The 19,884-nt window shown below is 50.6% G+C and overlaps 1 protein-coding gene across 1 annotated transcript in view; it reads left to right on the top strand.

Moving 5' to 3' along the window:
* ccr7 (chemokine (C-C motif) receptor 7) overlaps positions 1-7,021 on the top strand; it is an 89,275-nt gene extending 82,254 nt beyond the window's left edge. The window contains exon 3 of the mRNA XM_070864624.1: positions 2,949-7,021. Coding sequence (XP_070720725.1) covers positions 2,949-4,070 — 1,122 coding nt within the window. The 3' untranslated portion in view covers positions 4,071-7,021. The remainder of the gene's footprint in view (positions 1-2,948) is intronic.
* Positions 7,022-19,884: the final 12,863 nt, after the last annotated feature.

Raw genomic sequence — 19,884 nt, forward strand, 5'->3', positions numbered from 1 at the left:
TTCAAAAGGGAGTTAGATGAAGTCCTTACTACTCGGGGGATCAAGGGGTATGGCGAGAAAGCAGGAAGTGGGTACTGAAGTTGCATGTTCAGCCATGAACTCATTGAATGGCGGTGCAGGCTAGAAGGGCTGAATGGCCTACTTGTGCACCTATTTTCTATGTTTCTATGATATCTAGGGGTATCTATGGGGGATATCGAGGGCTATCTACGAAGGATATCAAGGTGTATTCTTGAGGAATATCGAGGGGTATCTATGAGGGATATATAGAGATATCTAGGGGGGATATCTCAGGGTATCTATGGGAGATATCTAGGAGTATCTATGAGTGATATCTAGGGGTATCTATGTGGGATATTGAGGGGTATCTATAGGAGATATCGAGGGGTATCTATGAGGGATATCGAGGGGTATCTATGAGGGATATCTTGGGGTATCTATGGGGGATATCCTGAGGTATCTATGAGGGAAATCGAGGGGTATCTATGTGGGATATTGAGGGGTATCTATAGGGGATATCGAGGGGTATCTATGAGGGATATCGAGGAGTATCTATGAGGGATATCGAGGGGTATCTATGGGGATATCGAGGAATATCTATGAGTGATATCTAGGGTTATCTATGTGGGATATTGAGGGGTATCTATAGGGGATATCGAGGGGTATCTATGAAGGATATCGAGGGGTATCTGTGAGGGATATCGAGGGGTATCTATGTGGGATATTGAGGGGTATATATAGGGTATATCAAGAGGTATCTATGAGGGACATCGAGGTTTATCTATGGGGAATATCGAGGGGTATCTATGAGGGATATCTTGGGGGTATCTATGAGGGATACCTTGGGGTATCTACGGGGGATATCGAGGGGTACCTATGAGGGATATCGAGGGGTATCTATGTGGGATATTGAGGGGTATCTATGGGGGATATCTCGGGGTATCTATGGAGGATATCGAGGGGTATCTATGAGGGATATCTCAGGGTATTTATGGGGGATATCTAGGGGTATGCATGAGGGATATCGAGGGGTATCCAAGGGGGATATCTCGGGGTATCTATGAGGGATATTGAGGGGTATCCATAGGGGATATCTCGGAGTGTCTATGGGGGATGTCGAGGGGTATCTATGAGAGATATCGAGGCGTATCTATGAGGGATATCTAGGGATATCTATGGGGGATATCGAGGTGTATCTATGAGTGGTATCTCGGGGTATCTATGGGGGATATCTCGGGGATTCTATGAGTTATATCGAGGCATATCTATGAGGGATATCGAGGGGCATCTATGAGAGATATTGAGGGGTATCTATGAGGGATATCTCGGGGTATCTATGGGGGATATCAAGGTGTATCTATGAGTGATATCTCGGGGTATCTATGGGGGATATCGAGGGCTTTCTACGAAGGATATCGAGGGGTATCTATGAGGAATATCGAGGGGTATCTATGAGGGATATCTAGAGATATCTATGGGGGATATCTAGGAGTATCTATGAGTGATATCTAGGGGTATCTATGAGGGATATCGAGGGGTATCTATGAGGGATATCTAAAGATATCTATGGGGGATATCTCAGGGTATCTATGGGGGATATCTCGGGGTATGTATGAGGGATATCGAGGGGTATCTATGAGGGAATTAGTAAATACTTTTCACATTTGACTTTGACTTAATTGAAAATACTTTATCCTTGCGTCAGCATTGAAAATGATCAGAACGGATATTATTGATGTGTTGATCCTGTGGACAGCGTACATAATTCTGGGTGACGTTTTTTTGATATTTATACCTGTTTCAAAATTGTCACGGAATTTTATACATGCTTTGAGCCATCAGAATACAATATTTTGCACCTCTGAAGATATAATAATGCAGTTATATATGATGTTCCTCAACCAACTTTGTGACAAAGACTTAGGGTGAATGATATAAACATTAGAACCTAAGGCTCCAGCCTATGGGTTAATCCGGCCCTGGGGAGAGGTTGAGATGGGGGTTATTCTATAATTGTCTTGGCTTCTCTCTGAAGATTTTCCCATTTCAAAAGACAATCAGATTTGACTATTTTCCACCCCCCGAAAACACTGACTCTCACTGGGGTACCGGTCCCACACAAACTGACTCTCACTGGGGTACCAGTCCCACACACACTGACTCTCACTGGGGTATAGTTCCACACACACTGACTCTCACTGGGGTACAGTTCCACACACACTGACTCTCACTGGGGTACAGCTCCACACACACTGACTCTCACTGGGGTACGGGTCCCACACACACTGACTCTCACTGGGGTACAGTCCCACACACACTGACTCTCACTGGGGTACAGTTCCACACACACTGACTCTCACTGGGGTACGGGTCCCACACACACTGACCCTCACTGGGGTACAGTTCCACAAACACTGACTCTCACTGGGGTACAGTTCCACACACACTGACTCTCACTGGGGTACAGTCCCACACACACTGACTCTCACTGGGGTACAGTTCCACACACACTGACTCTCACTGGGGTACGGGTCCCACACACACTGACCCTCACTGGGGTACAGTTCCACAAACACTGACTCTCACTGGGGTACAGTTCCACACACACTGACTCTCACTGGGGTACAGTCCCACACACACTGACCCTCACTGGGGTACCGGTTCCACAAACACTGACTCTCACTGGGGTACGGGTCCCGTACACACTGACTCTCACTGGGGTACGGGTCCCACACACACTGGCTCTCAGTGGAATACGGGTCCCACACACACTGACTCTGTCGGGTACTGGTCCCACACACAATGACTCTCACTGGGGTACGGGTCCCACACACACTGACTCTCACTAGGGTACGGGTCCCACACACACTGACTCTCACTGGGGTACGGGTTACATGGTCAGCTGTGATGGGTGTGCGGTCCTGAACCGAATCCATTCTCTCTTTCAGCTCTGCTTGTGCACCGAGATTCCAGTAACGGCATCGACAGAGTTCCCGACCAGCACTTATGATTATGATTACTTGTCGGAGGAGACGTCGTCAGATGTGATGGACTATAATCAATTCGTTCAGCAGTGTCAAAAGGAGGATGTCAGATCTTTCCGCAAGTCCTTCCTACCTGCCATTTACTCAGTGATCTGCGTGCTGGGTGTCGTGGGGAATGGGCTGGTGGTGATCACCTACATTTACTTCCACCGCCTGCGCACCATGACCGATGTTTACCTGCTGAACCTGGCCATCGCGGACCTGTTCTTTCTCATCACCCTGCCCTTCTGGGCCGTCAATGTGGTCCAGCATTGGGTCTTCGGACAGATCATGTGCAAGGTGGTGTACGGACTGTACCGGGTCAGCTTCTTCAGTGGCATGCTGCTTCTCATGTGCATCAGCATCGACCGCTACATCTCCATTGTCCTGGCCGCCTCGGCTCACCGCCACCGAACCAAGGCTGTGTACTGCAGTAAGATCGTGTCGATGTGCGTCTGGCTGGTGTCCATCCTCCTGGCCACCCCCGAGCTCCACTTCAGTCAACAGACCAAGAGTGACAACATCCTGCAGTGCAAGATGCGCCTCACAAACGACACGCTCATATACACTGCCAGTGCGCAGTTAGCCTTGGGCTTCTTCGTCCCTTTGGCAGTCATGCTCTTCTGCTATTGTGTCATCATTAAGACCCTGCTCCTGGCACGCAACTTTGAGAAGCACAAAGCCATCAAGGTGATCATTGCCGTGGTGCTGGTCTTCCTCCTGTTCCAGTTGCCTTACAACAGTGTCATGCTCATAGACACCATCAACGATGTGAACAGCACCATGACCGACTGTGAGCTCAGCAAGCGCATGAACATTGCTCTGGACATCACCAAGAGCCTCGCCTACGTCCGCTGTTGCCTGAACCCGTTCCTCTATGCCTTCATTGGAGTGAAGTTCCGCACCGACCTGCTGAAGCTGATGAAGGAGATGGGTTGCATGAGCAGTGAGCGGCTGATGAGATACGCCAACATCAAGCCAACTGGCCCCGCCAAGCGAGGCTCCATCGCCACCGACACCGAGAGCACCACCACCTATTCCCCATGAGAAGGGCCAGCACCTTCTCCCAATACTCACCCCCGACTCAAACTATTGTCGTTTCTGCTCGGACAATAGCACAGAACGGGAAATAACAACCGAACAAAATACAGATATTTATGACATTTTGAGAGAATGTTAAAGCTGCGAGCTGCTCAGTGCAGCGATCTCGCCAACTATTGCTCATCAACCACTGCCGCAAACTCTGGCCCGTGTTTCGTCCCCACCCCACAATGTTCCACAACGTTGCAGTACACTTGGAATGACTGTTCAGTTTCCTGATTCATTTATGCCCAATGTAATTTCACTCCCAGCCAGACCACTCCGCAGTCCACAAGCTCATCCAGGTAGGCTTCAGGTAACAGGCTGGGCCAACGGCTGGTGTTGGACATATCGCCTCTATCGCTGCGACACACCTTCACTCACACCGTACGGCTCACTCTCAGTGCACCAACACACACGGTACAGCTCACCTTCACTGCACTGACACACACCATATGACTCACCATCACAGCAGCTCACTCTCACTGTGACAGACTGTATGGCTCACTCTCACTGTGACACACCGTACAGCTCACTCTCACTGTGACACACCGTACAGCTCACTCTCACTGTGACACACCGTACAGCTCACTCTCACTGTGACACACCGTACAGCTCACTCTCACTGTGACACAATGTATGGCTCACTCTCACTGTGACACACTGTATGGCACATTCTCACTGTGACACACCGTACAGCTCACTCTCACTGTGACACACTGTATGGCTCACTCTTTGTGACACACCGTATAGCTCACTCTCACTGTGACACACTGTATGGCTCACTCTCACTGTGACACACTGTATGGCACACTCTCACTGTGACACACTGTATAGCTCACTCTCACTGTGACACACTGTATGGCTCACTCTCACTGTGACACACTGTATGGCACTCTCTCACTGTGACACACTGTATGGCACACTCTCACTGTGACACACTGTATGGCTCACTCTCACTGTGACACACCGTACAGCTCACTCTCACTGTGACACACTGTATGGCTCACTCTCACTGTGACACACTGTATGGCACTCTCACTGTGACACACTGTATAGCTCACTCTCACTGTGACACACTGTATGGCTCACTCTCACTGTGACACACCATACAGCTCACTCTCACTGTGACACACTGTATGGCTCACTCTCACTGTGACACACTGTACAGCTCACTCTCACTGTGACACACCGTACAGCTCACTCTCACTGCAGTGATGACACTGCCACTTTCCATATTTGCTGTGGGTGTGAATGCAGCCAACGGGCCCCAGACCAGACTCCATTCCCCTGAAGGAAAGTCATTGGGAGAAAAGCTTTCAGCACACAACTCCAAACACAACTTGGTGAGATTAAGTCGCGAGTCTTTGTTTCAAACAATGTTGGGAGTCTGTTAATTTTTGTGTTTCACTGTGCTAATTTATGATTCTATAACAGGCTGTTCGAACAACATTTGCTCTCTCTTCAAGCCTACTGATCCAGTGAATTTCAGTGATGTTTCCACACATTGAACCATCGTTCACTCGGAGCACAGCCTCAGGCTCCAGTATGGTCCGTGATTTTAACACCTCTACACTGTCCCATCAAACACTCCCAGGGCAGGTACAGCACGGGTTAGATACAGAGTAAAGCTCCCTCTACACTGTCCCATCAAACACTCCCAGGGCAGGTACAGCACGGGGTTAGATACAGAGTAAAACTCCCTCTACACTGTCCCATCAAACACTCCCAGGGCAGGTACAGCACGGGGTTAGATACAGAGTAAAACTCCCTCTACACTGTCCCATCAAACACTCCCAGGGCAGGTATAGCACAGGGTTAGATACAGAGTAAAGCTCCCGCTACACTGTCCCATCTAACACTCCCAGGGTAGGTACAGCATGGGTTAGATACAGAGTAAAGCTCCCTCTACACTGTCCCATCAAACACTCCCAGGGCAGGTACAACACAGGTTAGAGAGTCAGTTACTGTGGTACTGTACCCGAGTGAGAGTCAGTGTGTGTGGGACTGTACCCCAGTGAGAGTCAGTATGTGTGGGACTGTACCCCAGTGAGAGTCAGTGTGTGTGGGACTGTAACCCAGTGAGAGTTTAAGTGGGGGAAATTGTGTCGGGCCCTGTTTTCGGGCGGTAATGGCTGCGAGCCGGGTGTTCCTGCCCCACATGCGATATTGGGGTTACCGCCCCCGAGAGGCAGTGTAGCGCAAAATAACTTGCTCCACGAGCTCTGTGGGGTGCTAAGTGGGCGGGAGCAGAGGGAGCGGGGTGCAGCAGGATGCACTGGGCATGTAACGCTGACGCGTAGAAGGGGCGCTTCTCTTCATTGAGAGGAGGGCTGAGCTGCAGACTGTGCGTGTCCCTACCCAGCATGGACCCCGCGTTCAAGGGGGCAATGGGCACCGACATGGCGGGTTTCTGTTTATTCGCCCGCCGCCTCCCCTTTAACTATCGCGCCGCGATCGGCGGGCCGCCATGTACGCGCCCCGCGAGCGGTGCGCGCCATGTACGCGCCCCGTGAAACTGTCGCCATCATTGCCCGGCAGCGAGCGGCCCCAATTTTCGCTCCGGGACGAAGACGGGTCGTTGCACACGGTGATGATGTAATTACCGGCGCGGTGGGGTGGCGCTACGGGTTACTGCTGGCGCTACACGCCCGCCGAATTCACCGAGAATCGTTAGCGGCATCACGACCCACAGAAAGTCGTTGGCGCTCATTAACCCCTCTGACGTCAGAGCTGGGCGAGGAAATTGAATTGAGAAAAATGCACACTTGAACTGTACAGTTTATTTTTTACAATAATTTTAGATGTTTTGATAAATAAAAATCCTGAATGTAAAGTCGATTCTGAAATGTGAATGCGCTGATTGCTGAAAAAAAAATATTTTTAACGTATTTAAAAACTAGAAGAAATGGAGAGTGGTTTAGAAAGTTTGTTTCTGCCTGAAAATGTTACTCTTGTTTTCTCGATTTGTAAAACTTTTGGCATGAAAATGCTTCAGTGTCTCACAGGAAGTGCTTGGCACGTGTGGGTCGGGCAGGACACTGCGGACCAGGTGGGCCTGGTCCAACGCTCCTGTCTGACAGTCTGTTTCAAACAGGAGCTGTTTGCACGTTCTACAGTCACCCCACCTTGTAACCCGCCAAGCCCGGTCTCTCACCCTCGAGCTCTCAGTCCCTCCGGCTTCTTCGTGACATGACAGCATTTCACACAAGATCTTGGCTCACCCAACTCCTTGCCGCCTCTGTGAAGGGCTCGGAACGTTTACTTGAAACACTGTGAACCCCAACCCCAACATCCAAGCCCTGACCCCCAACATCCGACCCCCGAACCCCAACATCCAACCTCCAAACCCCAACATCCGATCCCGACCCCCATCAGCCGCCCCCGGCCTCCGGACCCCAATATATGACCCCACGACCTCCGAACCCCAACATCCGACCCCAAACCCCAATATCCGACCCGAACCCCAACATCCAATCCCGGCCCCCAGCATCCGACCTCCAAACCCCAACATCCGACCCCTGACCTCCGAACCCCAACATCTGACCCCCGACATCTGAAACCCAAGCCATGCCCCCCCAAATCCGACCCTCGACCTCCGACCCTCAGCTGCGGCCCTGCACAGTTACAATAATATCTGAGCTGAAGAGAAAGACTGATGCCCCGGAGATGTGGCCCCTGTGAAGGAGAAAGGACAGTGACATTCTGAGTCAGACCCTTTGTCGGGAATCATCAGCAAGGTTTCCTCTTGCAGATGTATTTCTACAATTTCCATTTTAAAATTCTCAGCCATGTTTTCAAATCCCTCCATGGCCTTGTCTCTCCCTCTCTCTGTAATCTCCGCCAGCCCCTCGACCAATATTCGCTTTAAGCTGCGCGGGAGCACATCGGATCATCGGCGTTCTAATGGCAAAACCCACGGCCCGTACGGCAATCTGAACGGGAACGTTGCCCCCCCGCCCCAGATCTCCGCGTTCCTCCAATTCCTACCTCCTGAGCATCCCCCGATTCCCATTGCTCCATCATTGGTGGCCATGCCTTCAGATGCCTGGGCCCCAAGCTCTGGAACTCCATCCCCAAACCTCTCCGCCTCTCTCTTCTCCTTTAAGACGCTCCTTAAAACCGACCTACCTGCCCTAATATCTCCTGATGTGGCTCGGTGTCAAATGTTGTTTTATAACGCTCCTGTGAAGCACCTTGGGACATCTAACTACATTAAAGGCGCTATATAAATACAAGCTGTTGCTTTAATTTTGTACTTTGCAGAAATTGAAGTTGTTAGACTGTTAGGGATAAAAATGCTGCTGATTGCCTCCTTAGTCAGTGAATGTATTGCAGTTTGACGCTGTGTGATGTGCTGCTTAAACTCCATTTTATGGTGAAGGAATGGTGTTATTAATCTTCATCCTGTGCATGTATGGTGTCACAAGTGAAGAAATGTGCAGATCATGATGAATATTTTGATATAAATCAATCTCACCTTTATTGTAAAGAAATGCATTTTCTACATTAAAAGATTGTGTCAGCTAGTTCTTGTTCATTCTGTGACATTTCGTCAATATATATTTTTCTGCATTCACTCGGAATGTGGGCGCCGCTGGCAAGGCCGGCATTTATTGCCCATCCCCGGAACGCATAATCTTGCGAGGCTACTTCACAGGGCAGTTTAGTCCGTTACACACACTCACACACACTCACACACTCAAACACACAATCACACACACACACCCTCATACACACACTCACACACACACACAAACTCAAACACACACTCACACTCATACACACACTCACACACACACACCCTCATACACACACTCACACTCATACACACACACACACACACACACCCTCATACACACACACACACACTCACACACACTCATACACACACACACATCCTCATACACACACTCACACACACACACCCTCATACACACACACACTCACACACACTCTCACACTCATACACACACCCTCATACACACTCACACACACACACACACACCCTCATACACACACTCACACACAGACACACTCATACACCCACACACACACACTCATACACACACGCTCACACACACACACACTCATACACAGACACAGACACACACTCTCTCACACACACACGCACACTCACACATTCAGACTCTCTCTGGATAGTGATCAGAGTCAGGATACCTGGTTGACTTTCCCCCATTCTATCGCTGAGACACTGGGACCGAAATTCAGGTTGACCAGAAAGCTGGGCAGCGATGAGTTTTGGAGTGGTGCTCACCACTAGAACTCCTGGTGCGGTGAGTGGATCTATTTTCAAAGTCCTACAGGAAATGGATTATAATGGGGGCGGGCCTTAGATTCAAAGCCAGGCTGAGGGGCTGAAATTGGGTCGATGGGGTCTCCGCCACTGTTACTCAGCGGTGCAGCCGTGGTGACGTCACAGCGCGAGTGTGTCGCGGTGGAGTCGTGGTGACATCACGCGCTCTTCCCTCCGTTAAAGGGGAGAGATGCGTTCATTTTTTAACTTTGGCCACTGGGTCACAGGGGAGGCTTTCACCCGGGCCAGCGGCTTGGCACCCGTGCGGGGAGTGCCAGGCTGCCCATTGGCGGCCTGGCCAAACCCGGGAGCAGTATTTTGCCGGCCAATCAACAGTGGGCGGCTGCACTGCCCGACCACACGGTGCGGAGATGGTGCACCGGCAGAGAATCCTGTCGGGGGCACCACGCGGCAGGGATCCACCCATTCAGGTGAAAGTCGATGGGTATATTTTATTGCTCAACATTGGCAGTGCAACCACTCGGGATGAGAGCCAGGCTGAAAAATCCCCGACCTGAATTTCAGTCGGGTCGGCCTGTTGACCCCAAAGCGGCGGCCACTCGATTTTTAGGAATTAATGGGCATTAACGGGTCTGAGACGCCGAATTTCGGCCGGACTGAATCCCTCCCCGCTGCTCCGACCTGTTTGACTCAGTTCCAGCTCTCCCAACAACACAAACCCGCCCCTCCGCCCAGCAACACCGGGACACTGTGGACCTGGGAAGCCCCGCACTGAGTGTATTCCACACGAATGGAAGAGTCGCCTCTCAATGGTGTCACATCGTTCATCATGATTTCCTTCAGCAGATTGCACCTTCGAGAACAAGTCCTTTCTTTCTCTTGTCCTTTCATCAAGAATTGTTCACTGGTTCTCGGGCTGTGGGCGTTGCTGGCAAGGCTGGCATTTATTGCCCAGCCCGAGTTGCCCCGAGGAGGAAGTTGGGGGCCTTGTGATGATGAGGCTCCCGCGATGGCGTTGCTAATGTTCCTGTACTTAACTGGTGGGAAAGTTTTAAGGAAATCAAGTTGCGTCCAATGTTCTTTTGTTGAAGATGTTGCCACTTTCAGTCAGAGCCCTGGAGTTGGTGCAGAGCCTTGGCTGCAGGAGTAAGACCCCCTAACTGAGGTACATTGGGGGAAACCGGTCCCTGGGCAAAGCTTGTTTCCGGGGAGCAGGGGTGAATTTGATCCTTGGCGGCGACAACGATTCGGATGCCTGTTTACCCTCGGCCTGAGCTTCCCGTGACTTCAGCGAAAATCTAGCGAGGTGTGTAACGGGCAGCTGATTCGCGATCATCCACTTTGCGCCCCCATCAAAGACCAAATTCCCCCCGCCCGAGGCACACGGTGAATGCAGAGCAGAGTCATTCATAGCCGAGGCAGTGTGTAATATTCCTCCAACCGAAGCGTTTAACCCAATGGGCACTGGGACACTGAGCATTCATGCACTGAGGTTGCAACTGATATAACCGAGAAACAAGGGCACGATTATCAACCGACCATACCCAAAGCCAACTTCAACCAACTGCTTTGCCAACCCAGGCTAGAGAGAGAGGAAAGGGTTTCCGCTGTGGATTGAACGCTCCACGTGTCGGCGCTCCCTGCTCCCCGGTGTCGGCGCTCCGTGCTCCCCAGTGTCAGGTGCTCCCCGGTGTCAGAGCTCCGTGCTCCCTGGGTCCTGGGACATTGGAATCGGTTCTGGGGAAGGTGGGACCAGTACAAACCGGACGGTCTGCACCTGGGCAGGGCCGGAACCAATGTCCTAGGGGGAGTGTTTGCTAGTGCTGTTGGGGAGGGGTTAAACTAATATGGCAGGGGGATGGGAACCTATGCAGGGAGACAGAGGGAAATAAAATGGGTGCATTGTGTTAGGGAAATTGATTGGATTGAAGGCCGATAAATCCCCAGGGCCTGATAGGCTGCATCCCAGAGTATTTAAGGAAGTGGCCCGAGAAATAGTGGATGCATTGTTGATCATTTTCCAACATTCTATTGACTCTGGATCAGTTCCTTTGGACTGGAGGTAGGTAATGCAACACCACTTTTTAAAAAAGGAGAGAGAAAATTGGGAATTATAGACCGGTTAGCCTGACATCGGTGGTGGGGAAAATGTTGGTTTCAATTATTAAAGATGAAATAGCAGCGCATTTGGAAATCAGTGACAGGATTGGTCCAAGTCAGCATGGATTTATGAAAGGGAAATCATGCTTGACAAATCTTCTAGAATTTTTTGAGGATGTAACTAGTAGAGTGGACAAGGGAGAACTAGTGGATGTGGTGTATTTGGACTTTCAAAAGGCTTTTGACAAGATCCCACACAAGAGATTAGTATGCAAAATTAAAGCACATGGTATTGGGGGTAATGTATTGACGAGGATAGAGAACTGGTTGGCAGACAGGAAGTAGAGAGTCAGAATAAACGGGTCCTTTTCAGAATGGCAGGCAGTGACCAATGGGGTGCCGCAGGGTTCAGTGCTGGGACTCCAGCTATTTACAATTTACATCAATGATTTAGACAAAGGAATTGAACGTAATATCTCCAAGTTTGCAGATAACACTAAGCTGGGTGGCAGTGTGAGCTGTGAGGAGGATGCTAAGACGCTGCAGGGTGACTTGGACAGGTTAGGTGCATGGGCAAATACATGGCAGATGCAGTATAATGTAGATAAATGTGAGGTTATCCACTTTGGTGGTAAAAACAGGAAGGCAGAATATTATCTGAATGGTGAAAGATTAGTAAAAGGGGAGGTGCAACGAGACCTAGGTGTCATGGTACATCAGTCATTGAAAGTTGGCATACAGGTACAGCAGGTGGTGAAGAAGGCAAATGGCATGTTGGCCTTCATAGTGAAAGGATTTGAGTATAGGAGCAGCGAGGTCTTACTGCAGTTGTACAGGGCCTTGGTGAGGCCTCACCCGGAATATTGTGTTCAGTTTTGGTCTCCTAATCTGAGGAAGGACGTTCTTGCTATTGAGGGAGTTCAGTGAAGGTTCACCAGACTGATTCCCGCAATGGCAGGACTGACATATGAGGAGAGACTGGATCAACTGGGCTTGTATCCACTGCAGTTTAGAAGAATGAGAGGGTATCTCAAAGAAACATATAAAATTTTGATAGGATTGGACAGGTTAGAGGCAGGAAGAATGTTCCCGTTGCTGGGGAGTTCCAGAACTAGGGGTCACAATCTAAGAGTACGGGGTAAGCCATTTAGGACCGAGATGAGGAGAAACTTCTTCACTCAGAGAATTGTGAACCTGTGGAATTCTCTACCGCAGAAAGTTGTTGAGGCCAGTTCATTATACATATTCAAAAGGGAGTTAGATATGGCCCTTATGGCCAAAGGATCAAGGGGTATGAAGAGAAAGCAGGAAAGGGGTACTGAGGTTGAATGATCAGCCATGATCTTATTGAATGGCGGTGCAGGCTCGAAGGGCCAAATGGCCTGTTCCTGTACCTAATTTCTATGTGTCTGCGCTACATGCTCCCCAGTGTCGGAGCTCCCTGCTCCCCAGTGTCGGAGCTCCATGCTCCCCAGTGTCTGCGCTCCCTGCTCCCCGGTGTCGGAGCTCCCTGCTCCCCAGTGTCGGAGCTCCATGCTCCCCGGTGTCGGAGCTCCGTGCTCCCCAGTGTCGGAGCTCCGTGCTTCCCAGTGTCGGAGCTCCGTGCTTCCCAGTGTCGGAGCTCCGTGCTCCCCAGTGTCTGCACTCCGTGCTCCCCAGTGTCGGAGCTCCCTGCTCCCCAGTGTCTGCACTCCGTGCTCCCCAGTGTCGGAGCTCCCTGCTCCCCAGTGTCGGAGCTCCGTGCTCCCCAATGTCGGAGCTCTCTGCTCCCCAGTGTCGGAGCTCCGTGCTCCCCAGTGTCAGAGCTCTCTGCTCCCCAGTGTCTGCACTCCGTGCTCCCCGGTGTCTGCACTCCGTGCTCCCCAGTGTCGGAGCTCCGTGATCCCCAGTGTCGGAGCTCCATGCTCCCCAGTGTCGGAGCTCCCTGCTCCCCGTTGTCAGCGCTCCGTGCTCCCCAGTGTCGGAGCTCCGTGCTCCCCGGTGTTGGAGCTCCCCGGTGTCGGCGCTCCGTGATCCAAGGAGAATAACCCCAGCTTCTCCAGTCTCTCCACGGAACTGAAGTCCCTCATCCCTGGAACCATTCTGGTAAACCTTTTCTGCTCCCTCTCCAAGGCCTTTCCATCCTTCCACAAGTGCGGTGCCCAGTATTGGACACAATACTCCAGTTGAGGCTGAACCAGTGTTTATACAGGTTCATCATAACTTCCTTGCTTTTGTACTCAGTGCCTCTATTTATGAAGCCCAGGATCCCGGATGCTTTAACCGCTTTCTCAACCTGCCCTGCCACCTTCAGCGATTTGTGCACACATACCCCCAGGTCTCTCTGTTCATGCACCCCCTTTAGGATTGTACCCTTTAGTTTATATTGCCTCTCCTCGTTCTTCCGACCAAAATGTATCACTTCACACTTTTCTGCAATAAATTACATCTGCCACGTGTCCGCCCATCCCACCAGCCTGCCTATGTCTTTCTGAAGTCTATCACTATCCCCCTCACTGTTCACTATATTTCCAAGTTTTGTGTCATCTGCAAATTTTGAAATTGTGCCTTGTACACTCAAGTCCAGGTCATTAATGTAGATCAAGAAAAGCCATGGTCCCAGTACCAACCCCTGGGGAACACCACTGTATACCTTTCTCCAGTCCGAGAAACAACCGTCCACCACTACTCTCTGTTTCCTGTCACTGAGCCAATTCCGTATCCATGCTGCCACTGTCCCTTTTATTCCATGGGCTTCAACTTTGCTGCAAGCCGATTATATGGTACTTTTTCGAACGTGTTTTGGAAATCCATGTACACCACATCAACCGCATTACCCTCGTCAGGGTAGATGCAGAGAGGATGTTTCCCCTCGTGGGGGAATCTAGAACTAGGGGACATAGTTTCAGAATAAGGGGTCGCCCACTTAGGATGGCGATAAGGAGGAATTTCTTCTCTCTGAAGGTTGTAAATTTGTGGAATTCTGTGCCCCAGAGAGCTGTGGAGGCTGGGTCATTGACTATATTTAAGGTGGCAATAGACAGATTGTTGAGCGATAAGGGAGTCAAGGGTTATGGGAAGCGGGCAGGGAAGTGGAGCTGAGTCCATGATCATATTGAATGGTGGAGCAGGCTCGAGGGGCTGAATGGCCGACTCCTGCTCCTATTTCTTATGTTCTTATAACCCTCTCTGTTATCTCATCAAAAAACTCGATCAACTTGGTTAAACACGATTTGCCTTTAACAAATCCGTGCTGGCTTTTCTTAATTAACCCAGACTCGTGCATTATTGTTTCTTAAAGCTTCCCCACTACCAAGGTTAAACTGCCCGGCCTGTAGTTGCTGGGTTTATCCGGGCACCCTTTTTTGAACCAGGGTGTAACATTTGCAATTCTCCAGCCCTCTGACACCACCCCCGTTTTTAAAGAGGATTGGAAGATTATATCCAGTACCTTCACTTCCCTCAGCATCCTGGAATGCATTCCATCTGGTCCTGGTGACTTATCTACTTTAAGTACAGCCAGCCTTTCTATTACCTCCTCCTCATCAATTCCTATCTCATCCAGTATAACTACCTCCTCTCTCACTATGTCTGTGGCAGCATCCTCTTCCTTGCTGAAGACAGGTGCAACGTACTCATTTAGTACCTCAGCCATACCCTCTGCCTCAATGCGTAGGTCCATTTTGGTCCCTAATCGGCCCCACCCCTCCCCTTACTCCCTGTTTACTATTTATGTGCCAATAGAAGACTTTGGGATTCCCTTTTATATTAGCTGACAATCTATTCTCATACTCTCTCTTTGCCCATCTTATTTTCTTTTTCACTTCCCCTCTGCAATTTCTACATTCAGCCGGATTCTCACTTGTATTCTCAGACATCTGTCATATTCCCTCTTTCTCTGCTCCATCTTACTCTCTATCTCTTTCGTCATCCAGGGAGCTCTGGCTTTGGTTGCCCGACCTTTCCCCCTCGGGGGAATGTACCTCGACTGTACCCAAACCATCTCCTCTTTAAACGCAGCCCATTGTTTGATTAGTTTTGCCTGCCAATCTTTGATTCCAGTTTCCCTGAGCCGGAACCGTTCTCAACCCACTGACATAGGCTTTCGTCCAATTGAGTATTTTTACTCTGGATTGCTCCTTGTCCTTTTCCATAGCCAATCTAAACTTTATGATACTATGATCACTGTTCCCTAAATGTTCCTCTACTCACACGTGTTCCACTTGACCCACCTCATTCCCCAGAACCAGATCCAGCAATGCCTCCTTCCTCATTGGGCAGGAAACGTACTGAACAAGAAACTTGTCCTGAACAAAAATTCAGAAATTCTTCCCCCTCTGCCCTTTACACTATTACTATCCCAGTCGATATTAGGTTAGTTGAAGTCCCCCCTTATCACTACTTGATAGTTCTTGCACCTCTCTGTAATTTCCTGCACGTTTGCTCCCCATATCCTTTGCATTAGTTGGTGGTCTATAGAATACACCTAATGATGTAATGGCATCTTTATTGTTTCTCAACTCCAACCAAATAGATTCTGTCCTTGACCCTTCCAGGACATCCTCCCTCTCTAGCACTGTAACATTCTCCTTAATTAGTACTGCCACCCCACCTCCCGTCTTTCCTTCCCTATCTTTCCTGAACACCTTATATCCAGGAATATTTAGTACCCAAACCTGCCCTTTTTTAAGCCAGGTCTCTGTTATCGCCACAACATCATATTCCCATGTGTCTGTTTGTGCCTGCAGTTCACCAACCCTATTCACCACTGATACAAAAGCAAAATACTGCGGATGCTGGAATCTGAAAGGAGGAGGAATTGGCGATCAGTCTCTGCAAGGTAGAGGTTGGTTCGCCAAACAACAACAGCGCCACCCTGGTCAGCAGGTTTAATGACAAGGTTGGGATTGGATGTGAGCGAGCGGAGTGCTGCAAGTTCAGAGGGAGGGAGGTTGGACTGAGTGAGGGGAGCAGAGAAATTGAGACGGCGATGTCCCGTGGGCAGTTTGCAATGAAAAGATCTAGAGAGGGTAAGAGGCCAGAGGGAGGGGTCCAGGTACCGCTGACCAGGGTGGCGCTGTTGTTGTTTGGCGAACCGACCTACCTTGCAACTCTGACACCTCCTCCTACCTCCCCCTGGACCATGACCCCATCACCGAACATCAAGCCATTATTCCCCAGGCCGTCACTGACCTCATCTCCTCTGGAGATCTTCCCTCCACAGCCACCAACCTCATAGTTCCCCAACCCCGCACAGCCCGCCTCTACCTCCTTCTCAAGATCCACAAACGGGACTGCCCCGGTAGACCCATCATTTCAGCCTGTTCTTGCCCCAAGAACTTATTTCTTCCTATCTCAAATCTATTTTTTCTCCCCTTGTCCAGTCTCTTCCCACCTATATCCACGACTCCTCCGATGCCCTCCGTCACTTTAACAGTTTCCAGTTTCCTGGCCCCAACCGTCTCCTTTTCACCATGGACATCCAATCTCTCTACACTTCCATCCCCCTCCAGGATGGCCTGAGGGCGCTCCACTTCTTCCTCGAGCAGAGGCCCAACCCGTCCCCATCCATCACCCTCCTCCGCCTGGCTGAACTTGTTCTCACATTGAACAACTTCTCCTTTAACTCCACTCACTTCCTCCAAATTAAAGGTGTTGCTATGGGAACCCGCATGGGTCCGAGCTATGCCTGCCTTTTCGTGGGATATGTGGAACGTTCATTGTTCCAGTCCGACTCGGGTCCCCTCCCTCACCTCTTTTTCCGGTACGTTGATGACTGTATCGGTGCCGTTTCCTGCTCTCACTTGAACTAGAAAATTTCATTCACTTTGCTTCCAATTTCCACCCTTCCCTCACCTTCACACAGTTGATCTCTGACTCTTCCCTTCCCTTCCTTGACTTCTCCGTCTCCATCTCTGGGGATAGGCTTTCGACCAGTATCCACTATAAGCCCACTGACTCCCACAGCTACCTGGACTACACTTCCTCCCACCCCTCATCCTGTAAGGACTCCATTCCATTCTCCCAGTTTCTCCATCTCCGTCGCATCTGCTCTGACGACGCCACCTTTCACACTCGTGCCTCTGGCACGTCTTCCTTTTTCCTCGACTGAGGATTCCCCTCCGCCGTGGTTAACATGGCCCTCGATCGTGTTCGTTTCATATCCCGCACCTCTGCTCTCATCCCATCCCCTCCCTCCCAGAACCACGACAGGGTTCCCCTTGTCCTCACCGTTCACCCCACCAGCCTCCACGTTCAACAGATCATCCTCTGCCATTTCCACCACCTCCAGCCTGATCCCACCACCAATCACATCTTCTCCTCCCCTCCCGTCTCAGCATTCCGAAGGGACCGCTCCCTCCACGACACCCTGGTTCATTCCGCAGTCACCCCCAGCACCCCCTCCCCTTCCCACGGCACCTTCCCGTACAAGTGCAGGAGATGCAACACCTGCCCTTTTACCTCCTCCTTTCCCACTGTCCAGGGCCCCAAACACTCCTTCCAGGTGAAACAGCGATTTACTTGTACTTCTTTCAATTTAGTATCCTGTATTCGCTGCTCACGATGCCGTCTCCTCTACATTGGGGAGACCAAGTGTACATTGGGTGACCACTTTGTGGAACACCTCCGTTCAGTCCGTAAGTGTGACCCCGAGCTTCCGGTCGCCTGCCACTTTAATTTCCTGCTCCATTCCCACTCTGATATCGCCGTCCTTGGCCCCCTACACTGTTCCAATGAAGCTCAACGCAAGTTCGAGGAACAGCACCTCATCTTTGGTTTAGGCACTTTACAGCCTTCTGGACTCAACATCGAGTTCAAAAATTTCAGAACGTAACCGCTGCCCATCTTTGGCTCCCACCCCTCCTCCCCCACCCCACTTGATCTTGTGTTTATTTTCTCTGTGTCTATAAAGGCAGCTGGTCATTATCCCGCCATTCACGCCCTATCCAGATTAACCTTTTTCTAACCTCTATCATTACCATTTCAAATAGGCCCATCATCCCTTTTGCCTCTCGAATCTCTCCTGCCTTCCACCCTATCACAGACCTTCCCTCTGTTCTTTCTTCACCACCCCCTTTCAATACTTTTCAAATATTCGGCAGTTCTGACAAAGAATCGTCGACTTGAAACATTAACTCTGCTTCTTTCTCCACAGATGCTGCCTGACCCGCTGCGATTTCCAACATTCTCTGTATTTATTTACCACTGGTTTTACTAGCAGGGTTTATGGTCAATGAGCACGGCCTGGGATTCCAGTATTGTAGCAATCGTATTCTGCAATTCTGTCCATTTTTTTCTGTGAAAACCGCAAAGCTGTGGTCTTGTAAATAAATTATTAACTAAAACCAGACTTAACCTCAGCTCCCAGCCCCAGTGTCAGTGTCGAGGCAGGTGTAAGCTGTGAGTCAGAAGGTTGTGATTCAGGTCCCACTCCAGAGACTTGAGCACAAAATCCAGGCTGACACTCCCAGTGCAGTACTGAGGGAGCGCTGCACTGTCGGAGGGGCAGTACTGAGGGAGCACCGCACTATCGGAGGGGCCGTACTGAGGGAGTGCTGCACTGTTGGAGGGGTAGTACTGAGAGAGTGCCACACTGTTGGAGGGGCAGTACTGACGGAGTGCTGCACTGATGGAGGGACAGTACTGAGGGAGTGCTGCAACGTTGGAGGGGCAGTACTGAGGGAGCGCTGCAACGTTGGAGGGGTAGTACTGAGGGAGCGCTGCACTGTCGGGGGATAGTACTGAGGGAGTGCTACACTGTCGGAGGGGCAGTACTGAGGGAGCACCGCACTGTCGGAGGGGCTGTACTGAGGGAGTGCTGCACTGTTGGAGAGGTAGTACTGGGGGAGCACTGCACCATTGGAGGGGCAGTACTGAGGGAGCGCTGCACTGTTGGAGATGCAGTACTGAGGGAGCATGGCATTGTCAGAAGGGCAGGACTGAGGGAGCGCCGCACTGTCGGAGGGGCAGTACTGAAGGAGTGCTGCACTGTTGGAGATGCAGTACTGAGGGAGGGCCGAACCATTGGAGGGGCAGTACTGAGGGAGCACGGCATTGTCAGAGGGGTAGGACTGAGGGAGCGCCGCACTGTCGGAAGGGCAGTACTGAGGGAGCGCTGCACTGTCGGAGGGGCAGTGCTGAGGGAGTGCTGCACTGTCGGATGTGCCGTATTTTGAATAGGATATAAAACCGAGGCCCCGCCTGCTCTCAGGTGGATGTAAAAGATCCCATGGCACTACTAGAAGAAGAGCAGTGGAGTTCCCCCGGTGTCCTGGGGCCAATATTTATCCCTCAATCAACATCCATGAAACAGATTACCTGGTCATTATCACGTTGCTGTTTGCAGGACCTTACTTTACGCAAGTTTTCCTGGCCACTGTCCCATCAAACACTCCCAGGGCAGGTACTGCACGGGTTAGATAC

Source organism: Pristiophorus japonicus, chromosome 21, assembly GCF_044704955.1.
Source record: "Pristiophorus japonicus isolate sPriJap1 chromosome 21, sPriJap1.hap1, whole genome shotgun sequence".
NCBI lineage: Eukaryota > Metazoa > Chordata > Chondrichthyes > Pristiophoridae > Pristiophorus > Pristiophorus japonicus.